The sequence below is a fragment of the Sapajus apella genome, unplaced genomic scaffold (genome assembly GCF_009761245.1).
Source record: "Sapajus apella isolate SASKATOON/1434 unplaced genomic scaffold, GSC_monkey_1.0 scaffold32, whole genome shotgun sequence".
Lineage (NCBI taxonomy): Eukaryota > Metazoa > Chordata > Mammalia > Primates > Cebidae > Sapajus > Sapajus apella.
Genome location: NW_022436972.1, coordinates 22,198,279 through 22,223,684, shown reverse-complemented (window position 1 = coordinate 22,223,684; position 25,406 = coordinate 22,198,279). Strand labels below are relative to the sequence as shown.

The 25,406-nt window shown below is 38.0% G+C and overlaps 1 protein-coding gene across 10 annotated transcripts in view; it reads right to left on the bottom strand.

The window, feature by feature from the left end:
- ENOX1 (ecto-NOX disulfide-thiol exchanger 1) overlaps positions 1-25,406 on the bottom strand; it is a 619,252-nt gene that overhangs the window by 492,373 nt on the left and 101,473 nt on the right. For 2 of the 10 annotated variants that reach the window (XM_032294762.1, XM_032294764.1), the window contains exon 2: positions 10,922-10,987. The exons of 2 other annotated variants lie outside the window; for them this stretch is intronic. In XM_032294762.1, coding sequence (XP_032150653.1) covers positions 10,922-10,952 — 31 coding nt within the window. In that variant the 5' untranslated portion in view covers positions 10,953-10,987. Of the gene's footprint in view, positions 1-10,884; positions 12,180-12,840; positions 14,314-15,080; positions 21,858-25,406 lie in introns of those variants that run through there. 6 more of the 10 variants (XM_032294761.1, XM_032294770.1, XM_032294763.1 and 3 more) reach the window with 6 other exon arrangements.

Genomic DNA, 25,406 nt, shown 5'->3' with positions numbered 1-25,406 from the left:
CCCACCTTTTCTCCTAAATCATTATTACAAACTTCCCTAGGAACATGTTAAAGGGACAACAGGAAAATAAAGTTTCAAAACACAAGCTATATTTATCATAAATTTCAACTTATCTTTTTCCTTGTATTAGAAAATGAAGTTTGCTATCTTCAGATTTATATTTCTTCTATCTTAATCCTTGGGGTAAAATATGGCATGTGGATAATCCACAAACTAAATAGCCTCTGCATTTAAGAAGTAGACCATAGTCCAGAGTTGTATACATTTTGTCATCTCATCTCATAAAAACGAAGTTGAAAGCAGCTCTGTGCAGTGTTTTGAGAGGGCAAAAGGTCTGGAAGATCCAATAAGACTACACAAGAGATTTTTAAAAATTAGTATGTATTTAAACCAATTTATTCATAATATAGCCTCAACTGGTAAATAGGACTAGGCCCAGAGATAACTGCTTTCAATTATTTAAGTAATTCTTTTGGAATTTGTTTCCACATGTGGAAATCAGAGCTACCCAATTGGTAGGTGTTGGCAGACTATTGTGCAAAGAATTGATTCCAGGTATGCAATGCAGTATGGATGTCTCTCAGCCTCTGGGAATCAGGTGGGGTTCTCAGATGGCAGGTGCCTCTGGGCAGATCACACCTGGCCATCAGCTTCCTCAAGGTACAAAGGCATGGTGCTCATGGCTTTGCTGAGAGGCACTAGAAACATCCATGGACACCCATGCCAACAGACTGCTGCAGAAAGCGCCCCTTCACTTTGTGCAGAAGCAGTCCATGTGATGGCTGGAGGAGGTTTCATTCCAGGTATAGAAGGCACAGCTGGTTGACAGTGGAGCTCTTGAAAGGTGAGGGCAGAAAGGCCTGGTAGCCAAAGCTACAAGTGACAACCCCCAAATTCTGTCTTTATACATACCAGATATTCCTTTCCAGTTGAGTTAAATGTCCTCTTTTCCTGGCATCCAAGCTACGTATGGGGTGACTGCTCTAACAATAAACACACACTTTATAAATTAAGGCCTTGTTATTATTTTTAATTACTTCATAGGAAAAAATTCAGTTAATTTGGAATCTGTTGGAATTATAAAGAAAGCTAAAATTATTAATTTGTTTTAAATATAACTTTAACTGTTATAGAATATGAAATAGTGGTGAAATGGCTTTTTTTAAAAAAATCATTACTTGTATAATGTCTCACTGACAATGACTAAAAAGAATTTGAAGAGAGCATCATTAAGCTATTGATCAAGAATTGTATTCAGCCATTTCAGGCATATAAGAGCTATACAAACTTATGTTTATGAAAGCAAGCTCAGGTTTCTCATTGAAAAATCTGAAAATATTTTATTTGAAGTTTTATATCTACTTAATATTCTATAAATGATTGTCTCCAGCTTCCTACATTATTTAGTATCAGTATCTATGCATGCCATACTAAAGCCAAAAATTTATATGCACTGGTTTAAATAACATATTTCTCTTACTGTTTCTTAGTTTTTCAATTTTAGGTATTATTGATTGACCTCCTAATGAGGACAATGAGGGTTAGGTTTTTTTGTTTGTTTGTTTGTTTTGAGACAGAGTCTCACTCTATTGCCCAGGCTGGAGTGCAATGGTGCCATCTTGGCTCACTGCAACCTTTGCCTCCCGGGCTCAAGCAATTCTCCTGCCTCAGCCTCCCAAGTAGCTGGGAGTACAGGTGTGTGCCGCAATGCCCAGCTAATTTTTAGTAGAGATGGGGTTTCTCCATGTTGGTCAGGCTGGTCTCAAACTTCTGACCTCAGGTGATCCGCCTGCCTTGGCCTCCCAAACTGCTGTGATTACAGGCATGAGCCACTGTGCCCAGCCAAGGGTCCGGTATTTTTAATCACACATGCACATGCCTCATGTTCTCATCCTCTGAGAATAATTTCGGTTGTGTTAAATATCCATATTTACATCATGTAGTATTCTATGATTATATCTCCTTTTCTGCCTTACTTTTCATCTTCCTTGGAATTAATCATTGCTATATTTAATTTGTGTTAGTTTCCTAGGTACTTATCATGATGTTATCCCCAAAGCCTCCCCAAGATCTGTAAATCTCCTCTCAGCACAAACACACTAGATGTTTAATCAATTTTACCATCTTGAAGAACTTTCTCCTGAATCACTCTACCTACTGCAATTTAGATCAGTTGATCACTAGTCCAGTGCACAGCTGTTGAGATATCTTTTACAATCATCCGTGGGGTTCTTTTCACCTCGCTCTTGTGTTGGCCCCCATCTCTGGGATACCAGGTCTTGCTTTTTATTAGTTTACCACGTCATTTATTGGAGCACATTCTAGTGTTGTAAAGTTTCATGATCATCTATTGTTATTCCCTTTTAATCAGGAAACTTCTGCTTTTGAGCAATTTTGTTGAATTATTCCTTCGATGGTTTTCTGTCCTCCATTTTCTATATTCTCTCAATCTTGTGTTACTATTTTTAAATGTATGAAACAATCCTCTAGGCTTCTTATTTTTTCTATGTTATTTTCTATTCTTTCTCTTTTTACTACACTTTCTAGAAATTTTCCTTAACTTTACCTCCTAACCCTTATAAATTCTGTTGTGTTTCATGGTTATAATATCATGCCTTATCTGTCTGGAGATAACAATGATTTCTTTTTTCAGATTTATTCTTCCAGCTGGGCATTGTGGCTCACACCTGTAATCCCAGCATTTTGGGAGGCAGAGGTGGGTGGATTGTATGAGGTCAGGAGTTCAAGACTAGCCTGGCCAACATGGCGAAACCTCATCTCTACTAAAAATATAAAAATTAGCTGGATGGTAGTGGCACATGCCTGTAATCCAAGCTACTAGGGAGGCTGAGACAGGAGAATCGCTTGAGCCTGGGAGACGGAGGTTGTGGTGAGTCAAGATTGCGCCACTGCACTCCAGTCTGGATGACAGAGTGAGACCCTGTCTCAAAAAAAAAAAAAGATTTCTTCTTCCTACTAAGGTTGTTTCCTTCAAATTGCCTTTTTTGTTTATGTGCTAGTTTTTGTCTCTCATGATATCAGACACTTCCTTAAATGTCTCATGATCCTTGGCTGTTTGCTGATATTTAAGGGCAGGGCACTAGAAGGTCAACAGAAAGGTTGGGAGTGTGGTTGTTGACATAGGATTTATTTTAGAATTGTTCTGGCTAGGCCTTTCCTTGAGGGATTCCTTGATGTCAGTATCCTTGAATTCTATTTTTAGGTTAGAGTCCTAGGGAAGTTTCCTGGAGTTTCCTGTAGGAAAGGTATCCTTAGCTGCCTGCAGGCTAAGGAGCAGGGAATAGAAGGTATTGTCATTCTTAGGATTTGGTAAATCAATGTAATCCACAACCTATTCACATTTCAGGACCATATTATACCACTTTTAACCTTTCCTGGTACTTTTCAATGCAGAAATCTTCTTTTTTGCCAACTTTATGGAAAACATAATCTCTATCCCTCTGTTGGAGTGAAGGAGCAGTTTCCTCCTTGTATAAAGTTAGGAACAAGATCTGAACTTTCAACCAATACTTCTCAACTGTATCTTCACTCTCCCTTCTAGGGATTCCTGTTCCTGAGCTTTTGCAGAGTTCATCAGTATAATTTGGGTTACCTTTTTCCTTTCTCTTCTGCTAGATTAAAACTTCACCTTCTCAGGTCTGCTAAAGTTACTACTCATCCATCTATATACCAAATCCCCAAATGCTGTAACTGTTGCCCTCTTTCTTTGCTGTCATCGGTGTGTGCCTTTTAAAATAAAAATCTCTTAAACATCATTTTAGTGAGGTTTCAAGAAGGGTCAGGAACTAACACATGTATTTATCCTTAATCTGAAACCTATCAGTTAGTCTTTATCCTTTTGCATTGACATCAAAATGGGGATCACTTTTTCCCCCCAAAACATAAAAACAAGGCCCAATGCTCAGGAGGAACAGAAAGTAGAGAAAACAGCAACTTTTGGATTTAGATGAAACTGAATTTAATAATTGCATGCTTTTATAAACTAGTACATCATTGCCTTAACAATGTATTGGACATTGTGGAAAATAAGAGTATGTCTCTATTTCAAAACAGTATCTACAAATTCTCAAAAAGATGAAAATTAAAGAGGTCCTTGAATTGATAATTAACCTAAAAGAGAGTATTCAGAGAGAAAAATCCCCAGGCAAGGAAGAATGGTAAAAGGCAAACTCAGCAGAGGAAAAAGGACCTTAAACTACGTTTTGAAAAATAAAGTGTTATAGACATTTCCTCTGCAGAGTTTGCATAATGTGTATTAGGTATAAAGTGATCAATTGATTGGGGAATAAGATTTATTTTATGCAGACTAGAGCTCCTGGCATAAGAAATAAAAAAAGCTCTTCTTTTTATAACATAGTTGCTTTAAGTGTCATTATTCTCCATTTCTCACAATAGTAGGTCATTAAGATGTTGAAACAATTTTTTAAATACCAGCTTAGTTCACTACAATCTTATAAAAAGAGATATAACAAAATGCATTTTTTGTGATGTTCAGGTTTTAAAGTTATACTTTTACAGAGATTGAAAATACCATTATTATTTAAATAACTTCAGGTAAAACAACTTTGTTATTGTGCCCCTGCAGCTCTCAAGTCCCCAACACTATTTATGCTACTGAAATAATTGTCTTTACAGCACAGCATTTGATAATGTGCAGTTTTAAGGACTATATTGCCTGGAGCAGAAATGACTTTAATTGCATGGATATAGATATGAGAGGAAGGATTCCATGCAGAACATTATGCGTGTTGCAAAATGGGAAGACCGAATGAAGAGACGAATCTCTCTTCCCCATAGTGTCTGGGTAGGGGGATGGTGGAAGTTAAGTATGGACGGGTGGCTGGACAAATCTGAACACAGATGCTTTCAAAGCCATGTAGTGGGAAATAAACTCTAACCTTCAACGAGCCCACAATTTTGTAGACAACAAAGAGACATCAGCGTTTTCTGAATAGAGAGTAGTGTTGGCAAAATGATATTTCAAAAAATGTAATCTGCCAATACTGTATAGGGCAGAAAGTCTGGTCACAGAAAACAGTTAAGACACTAAATAATACAGAGATACAAAGTCACGTGAAGCTGGCCTGGACTCCTTGGCAGTAAAAATGTAAGAGAACTCACTTCAGAGCAAGAATCAATAAAAATGAGCAATCTACATTTATAGTACTATAGATATAGGCAGTCCAGTAAAAGAAATGGGACTGAATTAGGACTGATAAAAGGACTTACGCTGAAGTAGTTTTTAAACTAAATCCATGATATTGTTTGGTTTTCAATTCAAGAAACAATTACTGACTATTCACTATATGCAAGGCATACAGTCCTTTCTCATCATTTGTCTCATTATCTTAGAAGCCAAATGTAAAAAATTCCAGTTAATTGATTTCAAAGACTGATTGATGTTCTTCTGTAAGAACAACAGATTGATTTTTTTCATAGACAGCAATACTAATTCTTCCATCATGTCCTTCTCTTTCTGTGCACATAGTCCTATCGACTTTGGGACCAACTCAATACAAAAGCAGAAGAAAGGCATTAAGAGAACAAGGTCCATTAGGCCCAATATTGCCTCAATTACTTTAATTCCACTATTCTTGTTTATATTACTTCTTTAATCAATAACTCTTTTCAGTTTTTCATGTTTACCCTTTTCAAACTCACAAGTAATAGTATTACAGTCTTTTGAGCTCAGTGGCAACAGAGTTTTATAAATATATTTCTGAATTTGTGATTGTCTCCAGATCTGCAACTGAGATCAATTAAATCAAGTTTTCCAGAGGCCATTTTATTTAATAATATAGAGTATCTTCATGCAATATAGGTGCTTTTACCTGTTATTCCATTTGTCACTCACTGTTAAAAGACAATCACACATGCTGAATGGCTTCCTAAGTATCTTCTCCCCATGCCTAAACCTTTGGGTAGTTTAACTGATTTTCAAACTGCATCTTTCTGTACATATTCCTGCCTTTTGTTTAATGTAATCTTTCTACCTTCATTGACAATTATTCTTTCCTCTAAGAGTTTCATCTGGACATTATGTTAACTCTTACCCCTTCCATATGACAATTAATCAATCCCTCAGTTCCACCTCTGTAGCAGTCTTTCAAATTAAAGGAACTCTGTTTTCCTCTATTCTTTTAACAAATATCCATGCAATGTCTACTATTAATACATGCAAGAAGCTGCACTTACAGCAGAAATAGGATAAATGGTAGGTATATGGCCCTTCTCTTCAACATGTGGATAGTCTGAGAATGCTATAAAAATAACTTGTGACATATGAGAAGCATGTGAAAATTGGAATATGCAGAGTCCAATGAACGTTCTAGAATTCACAAGGGGTAAATCATTCATGAGTAGAGAAAAGTTTTCATAAAGGATATGAATTTCAGTGAGGTCTTAAAGGAGGGGAGGATTTTGAAAATGGAATCTAAAAGCAAAGTAACAAATTCTGTGTGAAAAGCAAAGCAGGCAAATCTAGGAGAATAAATGATTCAATGGAGTAAATTAAAGAGAAAAAACACTTGACTTCCCTTTGGAAGTAGTGAGACCAGGACAAGGGTCACAAAGGAAGAGTTTGGCAGGATATAATCACTCTTTCACACAGCCATTCTCCCTGCAAGGAGCAGGATGAACTGAAGACATACAAAGGAGGGCTCAACATTGTGTCAAAGGACCTTCAAGATTTGATTTCTGCCTTCGTATAGAGTCTCATCCAGCCCTATATCCCTCTCCCAACTTTATGCTCCAGCAATATCTAAACAACATGGAATACACAAACATGCCCTGCCCTGTCATACCTCTCTGCTAATCTACCCTCTGTTTCCTTTAGAATGTTCTCTACCACTCATCTCCTACTAATTTCCATTCAAATAAAATATTCTCTATAAAGTATTTCCCAATTGTCCCAAGCCAATTTAGTTGCTCTGTTTCCTATATAAAAGGTATACTTAGTTTTATTGCTCCATCGTAGTCATGCAAAAATCATTGCTATCTCCCATATAAATTATAATATACTTGATACTATGTCCAGAACAAAGTTTGGCACCTGTCAAAAGGGTACTACATGAATGAATGAACGAATGAATGAATGAACGAACCAACGAGCAAACAAAACAGAATGGTCATATGAACAAGCAAGAAAAAGAGAAAGGCTTGGAAAGAATAACTGTAGATTTAAAAAAGGAAAGTAAAATATAAAAGAATTATAGAAATTTGACAGAGCTTAGTGACAACTAAATGCAGATGAAGAGAATTCCAAGCTTCTGAGTTCCCTGCCAAAAGCCACTGCTCTTCTTCATCACTTTTATATTATCAGCTCATAAGCACTTAACATAAACTCATGATTTAAATGAAACAAAGAAGGAACCATCAGAGGGAGAGGAAGAAGATCCTACAGAAAGCAGACATTAAGATTCATATTTTAACTGATTTGTGTACAAATTTTGAAGTATAATTTGTTTAATTAGAATACTTTCCATAATATCATAATTACATTCTAATGTCAGAGATCTAAGAAAAACTTACCATGTTAATTATTAACTAAAAGGACATAAGAATCATTTTTCTCATTTTCCCCTTTTTAAAATCAGAGTCTAACAAGTTAGCAAATTATTATCAATTCCATGAGAGTCTTATAGCTGAGTTTTCAGAAAAGTAAGATTAGTGAAATTAGAGAATGCAAAATGGAGTAAAGACAAAGCAACAATAACAAACTCGTTTTTCATGTTCAAGGCACCTGAGGTTTTATTTCTGGGTTATTTTCTCTTTAATAATAGAGAAGTATTAGGTACATGTAAGATTACTTGATTATTAAAATAAGACTTACTGGGATGTGATAATTGTTATAGCGCACACCGTAGAGTACTTCACTGGCTATTTTGGGACAGATGAATTACAAGCATATAATTGCTCACTAGGACCTACCTGCAGCTGGCAAGGGCTATCCCACCATCACATGGTTTGATCATTGCGTAACCAAAACAAATTAACTGTTTCAATTTTAATGAAACCCTATAGCCATGCCCACAAGCCACACTTAGGAGAGTTCACATGGAAAGTTATAGGAGACCTCTAATGAAGGGTAGTAAGCTCTTGCATAAAATGGAAAAGGAAAGTTAGCAATGGAGACACAGGATGAAGTTATACATCTATACCTGGCATTTGGTGGAACTGTGCCTGCATGCATCACACACGTCATAAATATTTGCTGTTTGATTTACCAATTTTGTTAGGACGAATGTCAGTGTGAAAAATGCTAAGATGAATTTTTAATTTCATTTTCATTTTCTACTGCCTGTCATCATCTTATAAATTCACTGCTGCCTAAGCCAATGCTATCAGTTGGCCTTGGGACAGCCTGCAGCCCCACCTGCAGGAACGCAAAAGTTTCTGTGGGGCTGGAAAAGCTTGTAAGTAAATGATTCCACCCTTTCTGCAGCTCAGACTTCCTGGAGGCCTGGGCCTGACCCACACAGTCAATATCTAGACATTGACCTGCTGCTTACAGCATCTCCACACAGCACTAATCCAGGGGCTTAAATGAATTCACAGGGCTCCTAAAGATGCCTGCCTCACTTCCAGGAGATCTGCCCCTGGACTTTCACTCATCTCAGCAGGAGGTTTCCTTTTGCTATTAAAAAGGTAATCCTTTCCTGGAAGTAACAGTAGACATGGCTAGAAAGCACTACCCCAAGAGGAAATAAAGGGTTTTCCAAATAAGCAACTCTAAAGGACAGATCATTTAAGTGCTACCTTGAGACCAGTATCCTAATAATTTATCAACACCCAAATCTGAACACTTAAAAGGTAACTTGTAATAATGTTGAGCTAAAGGAAGCATAAAGAAGGAATAAGACATGATTAGGGCAGATCTATTTCAGGATAGCATTTAGAGATTAAAGCCAGAGAACAGAATGTTAAATTTAATAAGTGCAAAGCGATGCAGCTGGAAAGAAAGAATAGCCCGGCTAAGTATGATTTAAATTGTATTGAATTAGCTGGAACGATATCTTGATGTACTGATAGAGGCAGCATGTAAATTGGCAGTTCAACCTGTGATGCCAATGGAGACAGCAGTACCAGCTCACACAAAGGGCTGTATTTTATAAAAACCCCACCTGCTACTACCTTTAAAGGAAAACTCTTATCTCATTTATGATATTGTTTAGCCTGGACTATCCTGAAGGCAAGAGTTCACTGAGGACAAATGTTGGCATAATACCTGCCCACCTCTGGTCACTGCATTTTGCTTTGTCAAATTAAATTTGGCCATGGCTTTTATGGTCCACGTCATTCACTAATTCAACAAATATTAAGCAGCAGGCACCATGCTAGATGCTTTAAGGGTATCTAGAGGAATTCAATTCAGGCATACCTTGAATATATTACAGGCTCGGTTCCAGACCATTACAATAAACCAAGTCATACACATCTTTTGGTTTGCCAGTGCATATAAAAGTTACGTTTACACTATACTATAGTCTATTAAGTGTGCAATAGCATTACATCTAAAAAACAATGTATACACCCTAATTTAGAAATCCTTTATTGCTGAAACAGGAATACCATATGAGCACGTGCTGTTAGAAAAATGGTGCCAATAGAATTGCTGGATGCAGGGTTGCCACAAACCTTCAATGTATAAAAAAACACAATATCTGCAAAGCTCAATAAAACCAAGTGCAATAAAATGAGGTATGCCAGCACCCACATAGTGTTATCTGCTGAATCGTGTACACCAAAAAGATGCTGCAATCTAAATCTCTCATACATATGAATGTGACATTTTTAAAAATAGAGTCCTTGCAGATGATTGAGTGAAGATGAGGTCAGTAGGGTGAGCCCTAATCCAATATGACTGGTGTCCTTACTAAAAGGAAACCTGGACATAGACACAGACACACACGTAGGGAAGACAGTGTAAAGACACAGGGAGAATACCGTCTACAAGTCAAGGAATGCCTGAGGCTGCCAGAAGGTAGGAGAAAGGCCTGGGACAGATTCTCCATCACAGCTGAGAAGGAACCAACCCTGCCAACACCTGGACTTTGGACTTCCAGAATCCAGAACTGTGAGACAATACATTACTGTTGTGTAAGCCAGCCAGTTTGTGATGCTTTGTTAAGGCAGTCAGATGAAAATAATACAGACTGGGTCACCAAGGAAGCAAGACCAATAACAACATTGCCATGGTCATCAGAACTCCTAGTGTGGGTATATCTACAGAAGCTTTGGCTCAGTTAATGAGTCCAGGTTCAGTCACTGGACAATAGATCACCACCATCCAAATCAGTTCTATAGAGGTCATCAAAGAAAAAGACGGCTCATATCCTAAGGAGAGACTAGCCCAATGGGGACTGTTTAATCCTCTAAGAAGATGATTAGAAAAAAACAGAAGTAATAAAGGTTAATGGAAAATTAATCTCAGTGACCTGTTTGGGAAAATCAAAGTTGTGAGACATGCATTTATTTCAAAAGAAAATGCAAAGGAAATTTAGAAGGATACCTTTAGATAAGGGGACAGAGATAAGACTTTAATTAGAAGTCTTCAGTATTCATTTATTTACATAAATGTTAAAAAGATAAAGGCCTCATGATAAGCTGATAAAGTTGAACAACAGTAGTAATTTTATGTAAACTCTGTAGAAGTTGGAAAGAGATTTCAAGTGACCAGTCCTGTTTCCTTGCTGGATGTTCACAGAGGCCCTGTCATAGGTATTTTGTAAATGTTCCCCAAATGCATGTTAGTTCACCGAGATCTTCAGCCACAGTCCCTGAAATCCAGATATAACTTAGACACAACTAAGAATGCCAGAGGTATAATCAAACTAAATCCCTTCCCATATGGTGACAACTAACCTGCTTGTTATTTGTGGTGCACATACCATCCCTTTACCTGAGCATGGTGAGCTCTCTCTCCTCCACATATTACAAATATGATAGCATGCTGGCAGCAAAGGACCTGTAAAATAAAGGCCATCTTGTTAGAAAAAAGCTTCAAACATCAATTTCAGATAGGTGACTCAACCTATCTATGTAAGTAGATGCAAGGCTTCGCCTGCAAAGTTCGAGCTGAACATTGCCCTTTCCATTTCTGGCCATTGCGATTGAATGCCCTTGGAGAAGGTCTCTGCATGGTGCTAACTTGGTAACAATCAATAAATGTGAAGGTCTCATCATAAACAAAGCCTTAGAACTGTCAATCTTTCAAACAGTATTTCTGCTTTACAAGTAGTCTTTCTTGCTAAAGTAGATACACTAAGGCCAGTCCTAGGGCCAGGGTTTCCCAAACCTAAGAAAGCCTAAAAAAATAAAGCTATATGTTAATTAAGGGTAGTACAATCTAAAATGTCATTCAAAAGCAGTTTTGGGGTTGACTAGTATCAGATGTACCGTTTTTAACTGTGAGAAATTCTTTTAAGTTTCCAAATTGAAATAAAAGTTACACACTTATAAGCTTTTCCTCAGGAAATTTGTTGTTCTGCAAACTATAAAGTGCTCCTAGACATTTTCATAGGATAAAGCCCAGCTTTCTAGAAAGTGTTTTAAAGCCTTGTTCCTCAGAATGTGGTCCATAGGCAGCGAAATCAGCCTCACCAGGGAGCTTGAAGTGCTGAATCTGAGAACCTACCTGAGACCTATTGCTACAGAATCTGCATCCTCAGATAATCCCTATGCACATTAAAGTCTGAGAAGCATGGTTTTAAAGTGCCTTATCCATCAGGCCTGTGAGTCCTAGAATCATAAGAAATAGGTTGCCCCCAAACTTCAAGACCATCCTCTGGTATCTAAAACTTAAAGGGATCACAAATCCTTTATTATAGTTGTATGAATCTGGAAACAAATATTCTACTAAACTCTCCAGAAACACCTTACACCTGGCTATATCTCTTTTCTTTCCAGAACATGCAGCCTAATTGTAAACAGATATCTAAAAGCATAGCCAAATTTAGAAGAATTTATTTTACACTTTAAAGATCAGCATCTGTAGACATCAAAGATAGACATTATTTGTTCCATAATGAGGTGCTCAGTAATAATGAATACTGTGCAAAGAGCCTAAAGTGGAAGGATAAAAATTACCACACAACAGCCAGGCGCAGTGGCTCATGCCTGTAATCCCAGCACTTTGGGAAGACAAGGCATGTGGATCAGGAGGTCAGGAGTTCAAGTCCAGCCTGGCCAAAATTGTGAAACCATGTCTCTACTAAAAACACAAAAATTAGCTGCGCATGGTGGTGGGCACCTGTAATCCCAGCTACTCAGGAGGCTGAGGCAGAGAATTGCTTGAACCCAGGAGTCGGAGGTTGCAGTGAGCTGATACTGCTCCACTGCACCAGAGTCTGGGTGACAGAGGGAGACTCTGTCTCAAAAAAAAAAAATTACCACACAGCATGACAGATCTAACAGGAAAAGGTCAGCACAGGAAGCCAGGGGCAGGGGAAGGTACTGGTACACACTTAGAAAGTACCTGACCTAGGTGGGAAATTCCGGGAAGGCTTCCTGAGCTGAGTCTTGAAGCAATGCACCTATACGTATAGTGACTGTGGCCTTAGGTTAGGGCAGGTCACTAGACTAGCAAGGAGTCAACTATCTTACTTCAAAAAAAAATTAAAATGTGATTTTATCGAGTTTTTTAAGCTTCTTTAATATTTGAATGCATGAGCTATAGATGTGACAGCCCTTAGGAATATTTCTCTTCCCCTTCAACTCTCCTACAAGACACGGAGGAATGACAAATGTCAAACACAAGATGCACTACTCAGAAGTTGGCTGCAAACTGTAAGGGCGCAGGAATAGCAGAACTGTACCTACACATTTGCTATTTGATCACACAGAGTGTCGATGAAACTGCCACCACCAATAAGGGGACAATAAAGAGAATCACATTAAAGTTAATACAAAAGTCAGGAAAATGTCTTCAGCAAAGGACACTGGCTATTTGGCAGATGCCCTGCTGGGAGTAATTGAAGGCTCTCAGTGTGACCAAAGTGTCCACTCCCCTCTCCGAGCCCCTCTCTTCTTCCTGAATTTAAACAGTTCTTATCCCATTTCCTTCCCTCTCACTTATTCTTGCGATTTCTCTGACTCATTTTCCTTCTCCTTCACTACGTCCAAGTACCTTCCTATCTCTAATTCAACTCGCTTCTTTACCCTTTTAATCTGCCCATTTTTGCACCCCTTCCTTTTGTGAGAAGAAGGAGCTAAGAGAGAGAAAGAAGGACAACAAAACATCTTTTTTCCTTTTTCTCTTTGCTCTTTTCCCTTTTCTTATCTAACAACCCACATTTTTATTTCCCTTTTCTATGCTCTCTTTTCTTTCCTGGAATCAAACCTCCATTGTCAGTATATAACCATTTCTCCCAAGCACAGAGCTTAGAAATGATAGGAAAATTGCTTGACTCCTCTACTGTACCATTGCAATTCTTGGGAGTTCTTGGATTCTCCTAACCCACTGCCAGGTCAGTGACTGAGAAAGAAAAGAAAAACTTTCAAAAATGCAGTAACCTAGTATTTTCTTAGCATTTCTTAAAATGTAGAACAATTCTGAGTTATTCGAATAAAACTGTAAAACATATTAGACAAAAGGTTTCATTCTACCCTAGTTCTCCCTAAGTGCATTTCCTCCAACCCACCATAAAACCAATCCTTTTGTTACACTTACTCCTTTTTGTGCATATCCCCAAAACCCTCCTGGAATGACTGAAACATGCTTCATTACCAGTAAGAGCCAGATAAATGACAAGGCAGGAATTAACAGACTGCTTCTTTACAATGACACAGTGTAGCACACAAAGAGCCTCATTTAATGCCCCATCAGGAAGCCTTATAAGTTACAGCTTAATAAATATATGAAGATTATCGTAACAGAAAACATCTGGTGCCACTTCCCACATGAAATGCACTTAATGGAGAACTCTACAGAGTAGGCTCTGATATGGCAATCTTGCATGTAGTCTTTGAATTGCAGAAAAGCAATTTGGTTTCCTTCAGGTATTTCACTCTTTATTTTCAACCTATGAACTATCAACAAAACTTTGTAAACAAATCTGATTTCCCAATCTTTTTATCCCAGCCCCTATATACCATATACGCCCCTGAAATATAGTACATATTCCCAAAATATTTGCTGAATGAATGAGTTGACGAGGCAAACAATCACTGGCCAATCAACATAAGCCTTAAGACAGAACTGAATTAAGTATTTGAAGGAAAACAGGGTGGGGTGCAGTGGCTCATGCCTGTAATCCCAGCACTTTGGGAGGTTGAGGCAGGTGGATCACTCGAGGTCAGGAGTTTGAGACCAACCTGGTCAACATGGTAAAACTCCAACTCCACTAAAAATATAAAACTTAGCTGGCACACCTGTAATCCCAGCTACTTAGGAAACTGAGGCAGGAGAATCGCTTGAGCCCAGGAAGTGGAGGTTGCAGTGAGCCAAGATTTCAACACTGCACTCCAGCCTGGGCAACAGAGTGAGAATCCACCTCAAAAAACAAAACAAAACAAAACAAAACAAAACAAAACAAAACAAAACAAAAAAACCAGTATTTAAAGGAAAACATCACACAACAATGCGCTTTGAAAATTTCCCCTAGACTTTTGGCATTGACAGCTGATATGGCTCTGTGTCTCTACCTAAATCTCATCTCAAATTGTAATCGCTACATGTCGAGGGAGGGAAGTGACTGGATTAAGGGGGTGATTCCCCGATGCTGTTCTCATGATAATAAGTTCTCATGAGATCTGATGGTTTATAAATCAGTTTTCCCTGCTCTCCTGTGCTCTCTCTCTCACCTGCTGCCCTGTAAGGTATGTCTGGTTCCCCTTCCACCATCATTTTAAGTTTCCCCTTCCACCATCATTCTAAGTTTCCCCTTCCACCATCATTCTAAGTTTCCTAAGGCTTCCCCAGCCACACAGAACGGTCAGTCAATTAAACCTCCTTTGTTTATAAATTATGTAATCTTCGTTAGTATCTTTATAGCAGTGTGAGAACCGACTAATACATCATCTAATCATAAGGTCAATATAGGGTCTTGGATATAACTTACCTCTAAGAACTAAAATGAAAAGAGGGTCTGCTTTGGGCAGAGATGCTGAGCAGTGAGATGTGACAATATTCTGTCTGCAAATGAAATGGAAAACTCTAGAAAGCAAACAAAAGTTCTAAAAAACTACTATTTGTTCCCATGATACTCTCTATACATATCCCATTATTGGTGAAGGGCTCATTACAGCATGCATTTCTTCAAAGGTTTCTGAGTTATACTGGAATATCAGGACCTGATTACAGCCCACTATGATTTCCTAGGCAAGCCAAAAAGAAACCTCCAGAATAGATCTGCTCTAAAGATCAGGAAAGGGATTGGAATCCTATTTTGCAGAAGGGGAAGGTAAGTTGAGTTGTGTCTGGATAGAACCCAAAGATCCCTATCTCTCTGGATTCACTTCTGAATTTAGGAACTAGGTTAGCAGTTCCCCAATCAACCAAGAGTTTACTGGAAGAGCTAGTAGTAGGAATTTGTTATATCTTGTTCTAAATCTCTTAATAATTTAAAATATATATTTTATTAAATATCACCAATAGTGTTCCAGATATTAGAATCTACTTTGTGTTCAAAAACTATGAGAGGTACTTTCTACCATTCATACCATTGACATCATTGGACTGGGATCATAACCCCTCCAGAAAAGAACTCTTTAGAAACCTACCCAATCTATCACAAAGAAAGAGAGCTTCTTGTATCTTTCAACTCCATTATCCCTACAGACTTGAGCCAGTTTTAACAAATGCACTGCACTTACATCTGAAAAAGATTTGACCCTTTGAAGAAGAAAATGTAGACATTTCTAGGATATATGTATTTTAGTGTAACTCTAACCCAAAGTAAAGTAGTTTGCAAATACTTTAGAAGGTATTTACTAAAGTAAATTTACTAAAGTAAAGCCTTGGTAAATTTCTCCCACTTTTCTACCATTAGATAATATTCCCTTTATCCAATCCTATTTCTCCACAACTATCCACTTTTTCATCACCTAGTATAAAAATACACAAGTACAACCATTTCTTCAGGTCCTTGTGTCCACACGAAAGCTTCTTTGTCATGTACAATTTATATTAAATACATTTGTATCCTCTTCTCTTGTTAATGTCTTTTTAAGAGGGGCATCAGTCACAAACTTAGGATGAATGAGGAAAAGCTATTTTCTCCTTCTACACCATTTTAAAGCAATCCCTAGGTACTGCTCATATTACGTCTGCATGTCGTGAGGCCTAGTTCTGTTATCATTCAACCAACAAGGGTTCTAATAATAAGGAACTAGAGAAAAGGAAAATGTTCTAACCTTTTTCCCTTTAAATTTCACTTTGAGATTTCCAATATAAGTTTCCTAGTTATATAAAAACCATAGCTCTATGATTTCAATCCTGTAAGTCTGACTTCATCCTTATTTCATTTCCAGAAAGAAAAACATAGTTGCATTTGCCATCTGAATTCACTACCTACAGTTCCACAGCTATGTTTTTGTACTGGGGCATTGAAAGACAGAAATAAGTAGGGACAAAAAAGTCTGTTACCTCTGAAAGCCAGATGCGAGTCCCTTCTCACCCTGCAAATCACATGCCATCCTTTTCCAGATCAATTCTTTGTTTAGTTTCACCAGTATATCAGCATCTTTCAATTTCTTCTACTCTCATCTCAATAAGCTATGGCTTATGGAAAAGATAAACCTGATTTTTTTAAAACCTGCTTCCTTCTATAACATTTGTTTGCATGTGTGTATATATATACATGTTCAATTCTCATATGATTTCCAAATTAGTACTCAAGTTCAAATAGTCAAATCATGCTTACAAAACAAGATCTACAAAGTGAAAACAGATTGATGGAGTACTCTTACCACCACTTATACCATATCCCTGACAGATACGAACCACCCAGAGGATCTGCTTTTCAGTCCCCAGGTGCAGCCAAGCCCTCCACTAAACAAGGCTTTTCCTGACTGAGGGACTGGGTGAATGCCTCTATGAGAGATCACTGCATATTTTCATAGTTTACAAGGATAAAGCAATTACAGCTTCAGTTGTTCATGAATAAAGCCTCTTTAACATTTTAATGAGAACATTAACTCAGCTTCACTTGGTTTGGCCTCTCTAGGAAGTCTGTTAGCCTAAGAGAAAGTTTCTTTAAAAACCAGTAATGAAATTGCAAGCCTCCCTGTGCCCCACAGCATAAGTGGGCCACAAACATTGGCTGCACTGTTTCTCTCCTGAAGTAGCCTATATATTTTGATAAGACTACAGTTTGGTAAATGAAAGAAGGCATCTGAAGAAATACGTCTCTGCAGTATTTGTATGCTTGTATGTGTTCACTCATTTTATATCTGACTTGTCTCCTAATTTGCTTTTTATGTTATACACAGCTTTGAGTACAATGTGTGACTCAATAAATGTTAAATCATACTTTTCTGCAATTTTCCTTTAATAATTTTCTACTGCCTCTGTTCACTCTTGCAGCGTGACTGATTCCCACCAAGGCTACCAAACTGCCATTCGTCTGGAGACCCATTAAATTCAGCAGAAAACCAGCAGAGCTTCAGAAGCCAAAGGTGAACAAGAAATAATTCCCAGACTCAGTGACTTAACATGAATTTCTGCCTCTACTCTGAACAAAACCTGGAGCAGAGTGAATGAAGAGAAGACTTGTCACCATAAGAGTAAAGCCAAAAAGAATGAATGTCCAAGTTTTAACTCTTTAACTCTTCAAACGTCTGTTGAGTATGTACTATGCAGCCGGAATTGTTCTAGATACTGGGGATACAAGCCAGGAACAAGACAAGACTCTCACTCTCTAAAGTTCTAATGAAAAAGACAGGCAATAAACCAAAAAAAGAATGTCAGAGGGCAATAGGAGCTATGAAGAAAATACAACAAAGTGACAAGAGGCTAGATAAATAAGGTGAAAATTTAAAGCCAAGCAAACCAAAAAGCTACAGTAAATCCTCAAGATCATAAAAAGACATGGAATAACCTTAAAAGCTATTACTAAGTGAAAGAAGTCAGTCTGAAAAGGCTGCATTCTATACCATTCCAACTACATGACATTGAGGGAAAACTCAAACTATGAAGACAGTGAAGACATCAGTGGCTGCCAGGGGTTATGGGGGTGGGAAGGGCAGGAGGAATAGGCAGAGGGCAGAAGATTTTAAGGGCAGTGAAACTATTCCATATGATACTACAAGAATAGATACATGTCATTATTACATTTATCCAAACCCATAGAATGTACAACACCAGGAACAAACCCTAATGCAAAAGATGAACTTTCGATGATAATGATGTGCCATCACAGGTTCACGGATTGTAACAAATGTAGCACTCTGGCAGGGGGTGCTGATAATGCAGGAAGCTATGCATGTGGGAGCTACATGGGAAATCTCTGTACATTCCACTAAATTTTGCTGTCAACCTAAAACTGCCCTCCAAAATAAAGTCTGTTTTTTAAATCCTTAAGAAAGAATGTGGTGAGCTAAAGAACTGAAGAGCCCAGCTTGGCTAAACCACAGTGAACAAGGTAACCAGTTGTGTGATTAGAGTAAACCAGGCAGACCGTGGTTAGAAGCTTGAATTTCATCCTAAAAGCACCAAAAAGCCACTGAATAGTTTCAAGCAGGACTTCTGACTATGTATTCTACATTTTTGAAAGGTCACTCAGGCTGCTGTATGGAAAATAGATCATAGTGAGGCAATCAACAGAGGCTGATGATGGTGGTCTAGTCTAGGATAGCAGCATCAGAGCAGTAGAAGTAGATGGATTTGAAAGAGGAGCTGACGGGATTGGTGGTAGACAGATTGGATGTAGGGGATGAAGAAGAAAGCGGAATCAAAGATGATTTCTGAATGGGAGAAGAGATCATGCACTGAGATGGGGGAGACCCTGGTTACAAAACCACACAAGGTGCCATGTGTCATGGTCCAGATCTCTGGAAGCAGTGGGAGTGTTCAGCCCACTAAGGGAAATCAAGTTCAGCTTGCTCGATCTCTGCCTCAGCGTGAATAGCAAATGTGTGTGTGTATACACATATACCCATGTATATGTATATATACATGAATATATGTAAATACATAATTTTTAATACTTTTTTTGCAATTCAAAGCAAATTTTAAATCATGTCAGCAATCTTTCGAAGAACAGAGAGCCAGGGTTGTTATTGTCCCAATTAACAGGCAAGGCAGCCGATGGCAAATGAGGTGAAGGGTCTTCTGAAGGTCACACAGCAAGCAGTCAGCAATGCTGAAAGGAGGGACCCAGCTTCCTTTCAGGAGTCCCTGTGGTATATCACATGCTCTGTCTATCATCTGGAGCACACGGGGCACCCCGCAAGCACTATCCTCAGTGTGAGAACATTTTCAGATGAGGTAAGGGTGGGGGTGCTGCTGCCTTGCCCGTCATTTTCTTTTTGCTCATCCCATCACAGACACTATTTTAATAATCCATAAAATGTGGCTGATAAAACTGAAAGATCGTTAACACCAAAGCAAACTTTACAGAGAGCAAATCAAATGTTAAGGTAGATTGTGGCATAGATTTTTAGAGATGTTTAAATTATGTACCACAAGGCCTCTACTGCATAAGCTCTTCAGAAATCCTTCTGAGGGCTGCACAGGTGGAGATTCCTCGTGCATGGAAGGAACACACGCCCAGGACTCACAGGCCTTTCAGTAGCCTCATCTGGAATTCTTCATCTTGTCTTTAGGTTTCTCAAAGAACATCAAAAGTACAGGAAGGACACATTTTAGGAAAAAAGACAAAAACACTAGAACCAAAGAGTTCACACATCTGGTGTTTGTAACATTATTTAAAGGAATACAATTTATCTAGATGAAATTACCACTAAAATAAGTCAGATCATATTTAAAGAAGACACATGCTAGGGGCCGGACTGGGAAGCCTGGACACACTGTTTAGTCTGTATACTACCTGTACAAGTTTCAAAAATATGCTTTCGTTTTTCATCTACCAGGCTTTCCCTAGGAGCTGTGAGGACTCCCACCTCATATTTAAAAGTCTGACAGAGAAACAATGAAGCAGTGTCCGCCTCTGTGTTTGTCCCTATGAGTCATACATTTTCTGTTCCTACTAAACGTGGGTTGGTTTTTTACTTGTTGACTTGCAGACTTCCTCTCTGCTGCTTTTCTCTAATAATATTTTTCCAAAGGACCCCTACCTTGCAAGCACAGTTCCACTAAGGAACAACAGGCAATTATGCACAATCACAGTGATCACAGTTACTGGGGCCTGATATAACTGGACTGAGAATACCCACAGAAAGGAGTTCAGGGAAAAGAAGCTTGAGATACCTGATCAGCTGCACCCCGGCCTCCAGTCTACAGATTTAGAAAATCACTTGTCAGGACTGAAACCATGGTGGTCATATGTGTTGCCTTCTTATGAAGATGGAGTCATTTCTATCTATTACTGATTGTCTTGCCAATACTTTCACAGAGGTACACGGTAATACACACTCAGCACATGCAAAGTAGAGTTGAAACTTGCCCTGCTATTAAACACTCAGGTGGGTCACCCTCTGAAACTGCCCACCGAGTCTCCTGCCAAGACCCTCCCTCCATCAAGGCCTTATCTCCCTGTCCATTCTGCCCTACAGAACCCTTTTTACTTCTGGACACACCACTTTCCTGACTATTTTCTCATATCATTAAATTTTTCTTTCCTTTCTGGGAGTGTGGTCAGTGAGATTTGCAGAGAATATAGGAAAGGCAGATGGCAAGAATGAAGGTAAACTGGGAGTAATTTGGAGGGTTCAGAGAGCCTGCTCCCAGGAAAAGCCGGAGTCAGGCATGGAGATGGACTGATGGTGGGAGGCAGGGAGAGCAAAGGGCACATGAGTGGGAGTGGCCAAAAGGAAGCAAAGGGTCAGGAATGAGAAAGATTCAACATGGGGGCCTTTGGTGCCACTAAGAGACATTGTACAGGTGTCTCTGAGGCTGCAAGAAGGAGGCTGTAGCGTGCTCCTGCCACCTAAACTAAAACGGGCAAGAAACTGAGCACTCAAAAGTAAGACAAATACTGACAATCTTCTCCCTTCACACACAAAACAACCTCTCTCTAGGGCTCTATTTCTCTTCTTTCCTTCGCATCTTGAGCCCAATGTCAAATCCCTAGTATCCTCACTTGACATCTTGAGGTGACAATTATTACAATGATGAGTCTATAAAGATCTTTACACAATTTGACACTATAACTTTGTTTGCAAAGAATTTTTTTATATCTATGGTATCTTTTAGTTCTCACAATGTTGTGCCATAAACATTATTAAATAAACAAACACATCCAGACTCAAAGAAATTTAGAATCATGCACAATGCTACACAAGTGAAAGAATCTGTATCCAAATCCAGGTCTTCTGACTTGCGATCCTGTGCTTTCTAGAATACACTATTAGTCTATTTCTTCTTTGTTATTTTTATTTATTTTTAGGTTTCACTTTATTTTTAATTGACAAAGAATAATTACATAGTTTATGTTAGTCTGTCTGTTCTCTAACTCTCTATTCTGTACATTTTACTAATTTAGACTTCACTAAGACTTCAGAATTGGTGAGGAAATAAAATATCATTTGATACTCTATGTATCAAATCTGGGAAGTGCTAAATGTGCATCCAATATATCCAGGAGGCTGAATGGGATGCTATCATTCTGAAAGTGAAGAAGAAAAGGAAAGCTTGCATTCTTTTAGACATCAGGGCCAACATCGGCAGTTTAACATCAATATGAAATTTTTAAAATGGATTTGCTAACTACAAATGACTTAATTTTGAATTTATATCTAGTTATATTTTATAAGAGTCAAAAAAATTCCCCCAAATATAAAAAATATAATCTTAAAGTAATGGTACTGGGTCTACAGGCTAATTTTTTTTTTCAAAAAAAAAAAACCACATTCTTATGATTTTGTTGCATACTTTTATTATGTAATATAGTATCCTGTAGTTCAATTTTTTCTATGAATTTGGCTCTGCCTCTTCTTTTAGAGTCTGGCACTAGGTTGGTTTTCAAATATTTGTTAAATAGATGATGGATGCATAAATGGATGAATGCATATGTCTGTAAGGTTATACTCCATGTCAGCTGGAGAGTTAAATGCCACTTCCTTCAGGCACAGTGGGCCAGCCCTGGACTTTGGAATTCCAGAGATACAAATTCCAATCTAGCTGTTTGTCAGCTACATCATCTTAAGCAAATTACCTCACCTCTTGATTCCAAGTTTCCTCATCAGCAAAACGGCAACAACACCGAGTACCATACAGGATTGCTGTGAGGATAAAATGAAGTCGCACACTTGACACACTGCCTAGGCTGCAGCAGTTAATACAGCTTATTTATCCTCTCTCTTCTCTCTGTCTCACATTTAGCATGACCCCTTTCATAACACCAACCTTGATAATGGTGTTTCAGTATATAAAACTCTGCTGTAAAGTTAATGGCCAAACATCAAGTTTATTTACAATGACTCAATTTCCCCTCTACTAACATTAAACTTATCTGTTCATGGTCTAGAGATAGGTTGTTATGCATAGCAGGTGTTCAATAAATTTTTATAACTTTGGAAAAAATTCCCAGAGAATTGAAGCTCACTCTTTTGGGCACTAATACTCTCTTCATTTGAACGCTTTCAAAAATGTAATATGCACTCAACCACTATGCTAAGCAGCAGGTTGAAAGAACTCTAACCTCTTCTTGACTCAGTTATCAACATGAACTTAGACTTAACACCGTAATGAAAAATAATAATTCCTTGAGGGTTTTTTAAGTCAGTAGATTTGCTCATACCAAATATTCCCAGATTTCTATACCGTGATCATTTCTTCCTGTGATCAGCACCATGAGACAACGGGGAATTAACAAGATCAAGTCCCTGTCATCTTCAAAGGGTTCACCAGGAACAATTCCCAGCTATTTCTTATCTGTGGCCTCATGACACACACACACATTTTGGTAAGAGCTTTAAGGAGGGACCATAGTCAAAGGAGGACTGTTCTGTCCCTCATTTGACACATAATTCCTACTCAACGAGTATTTACGAAGCAAATTGAGTAAACAGTATGTAACTTTTGTAATTATTAGTTTCTATTTGGAGATGTTTTTCTAATCCATGGCTAGGCCCTTTACTCATTTGCAGCTATACTTTTTCATATGTGAGATAAGACAATTGAGTTAAATTATCCCTAAGATCCTTTTCAACACTAATATTCTATGATCCAATACTCCTAAGCTCCAGAGGATAGAATTGCTGGAAATATGACCACTGGATAAGTGAGGTATTAGAGGACATAATGAATAAAGAATGCATCCTCTGCCTTCAAATGCAAAATCCTACCAAAAAGATATTATCTGTGTGCCATGGAAACAAATGCCCAAAAGATTAGCTCTCTTACTTCTTTCTCTCATCTTAATACCATATGTAGGAGTAGACATATTGACCTTGGAGTGTAAACATACTAATACTTTTTTTCCCTTGTGTAAAATGTTCATAATAAATGAAAAACCTAGTATATCTCAAAAGAAGTCAACTGTATTCAGGCAAATACAAACTTAAAGGGTTTTTCTCTAATAACTAAATGCAGTGCTTCACTGACCTTTTGTTCGTAGCTATTTCCTCAAACACGACTTACTTGGTTCATATATTAATTTATTCACATATTTGTTTAATGTTACACTTTTACTATTTGTACAGAAATGCAATCAAACTTTCTTAAACTATGGTTTAACTATTAAAACTAAAATTTCTAAATTAAAAGAAGTTTCATAAGTTGTACACAGAAAGGAAGTAGATGCTTTCAAACAAGTCAAATATTTTTCAACAAGAACCTTGGGAAGGCATTCTGAGCACAGCCTGCCCTGGAGGTCCAGGGCAAGAGAAGCCACGGACAACTCTCTGTTCCAGATAGGATGATGCTCCTTCAGTTCAATTCAAAGTACAGTATCTTCTTCAAGCAGTATACCAATTCTAAAGTGAAAATGAAAAATATACAGCATTTCCGCCTTGGAGAAGATGCAGCAAGACTGAGTGCATACAGCAGTGACACTGAAAAATGATGATTTAGGATAAGATCCCAACTTCACCAAAATTAACTGTGGGCAAGTGATTTGACCTCTCTGATTTCAGTGTCCTTATCTGCCTAATGGTGATGATGACAGTACCTACCTCATTGTGTTGTTATGAGGATTAAATACAGAATTACTCCTAAAGCATTAAGAATGATTCCCGGCACACAGCAAGTAGTCAAGGTTAGTGTCATCATCATTATCATTGTTGTGAACATACAACCTATGAACTTTTTTTCTAAGTAAAACTGAAGCTATAACAGATGCCAGGAAATGAAAAGACAAAAACAATCTGGGAAATTATTTTTCCAACTTTCATCATTATTCTTGTTTCTTCCTGACAAATCCTAACTATATCTATTCCTCAGAGAGATATAGAGATGGTAAGAGAATGGAGGTGTGAAGAAAGAAGACACAGAGAAACATGAAGAAAGAACAGGAAACAAGAGAGAGAGAGAGAGAGAGAGCAAACAGGAGGTGCATTTCTGCATCATCCAAGCCATCAGAAAGGCAGACATTGAACTAAAGTTGAGGTGCATTTCTGCATCATCCAAGCCATCAGAAAGGCAGACATTGAACTAAAGTTGGAGAGATCCCCACACTTGCTGCAGCCCTGCCCTGCCCCTTTCTCTTCTCCTCCCAGAAACTCCTCCCTTAAGCACTGAGCTACACTTTTGTCCTAACCATTTCTGTGCTTTTCTTTCCCCTGTTTATACTTTTGATTTACAGAATATAAGGAAAGACTTTATATGTTTTATAGAATGGAAAAGTCTTTAGAAATCATCACCTAATCCAATCCTCTCAATGTATACATGAGAAACAGTAAGGGCTCATGAGACAAAGACATTTGCCCTGGGTTGTATAGCTCAATAATGGCACAAACAAAATTAACACTGGAATCCCTAAATTCATGCTGTCTCCCTTAGGACGACAAAATGTACACATTTACTCAAATGCAATATGGCTGGCCTTTATTCCATTTGGCAGATATTTAAATGTTTCTCTTGGGAAGAAAATCTTAAGAATCTTTTTTAATGAGTTAACAAGAATCTTACTGTTTTTAATTTAATAAATATGTTTTATTATTGACTTTATTGCTTGCTAAGCCTGAAATTAGATTTCTCTATGTTTGAGTAGATTTTGTCTAACCAAAAACAGGACAACCAGATTGCAATTAAACAGATATTCCCATTTGGGCCATAAAACACACACACACACACACACACACACACACACACACACACACACACA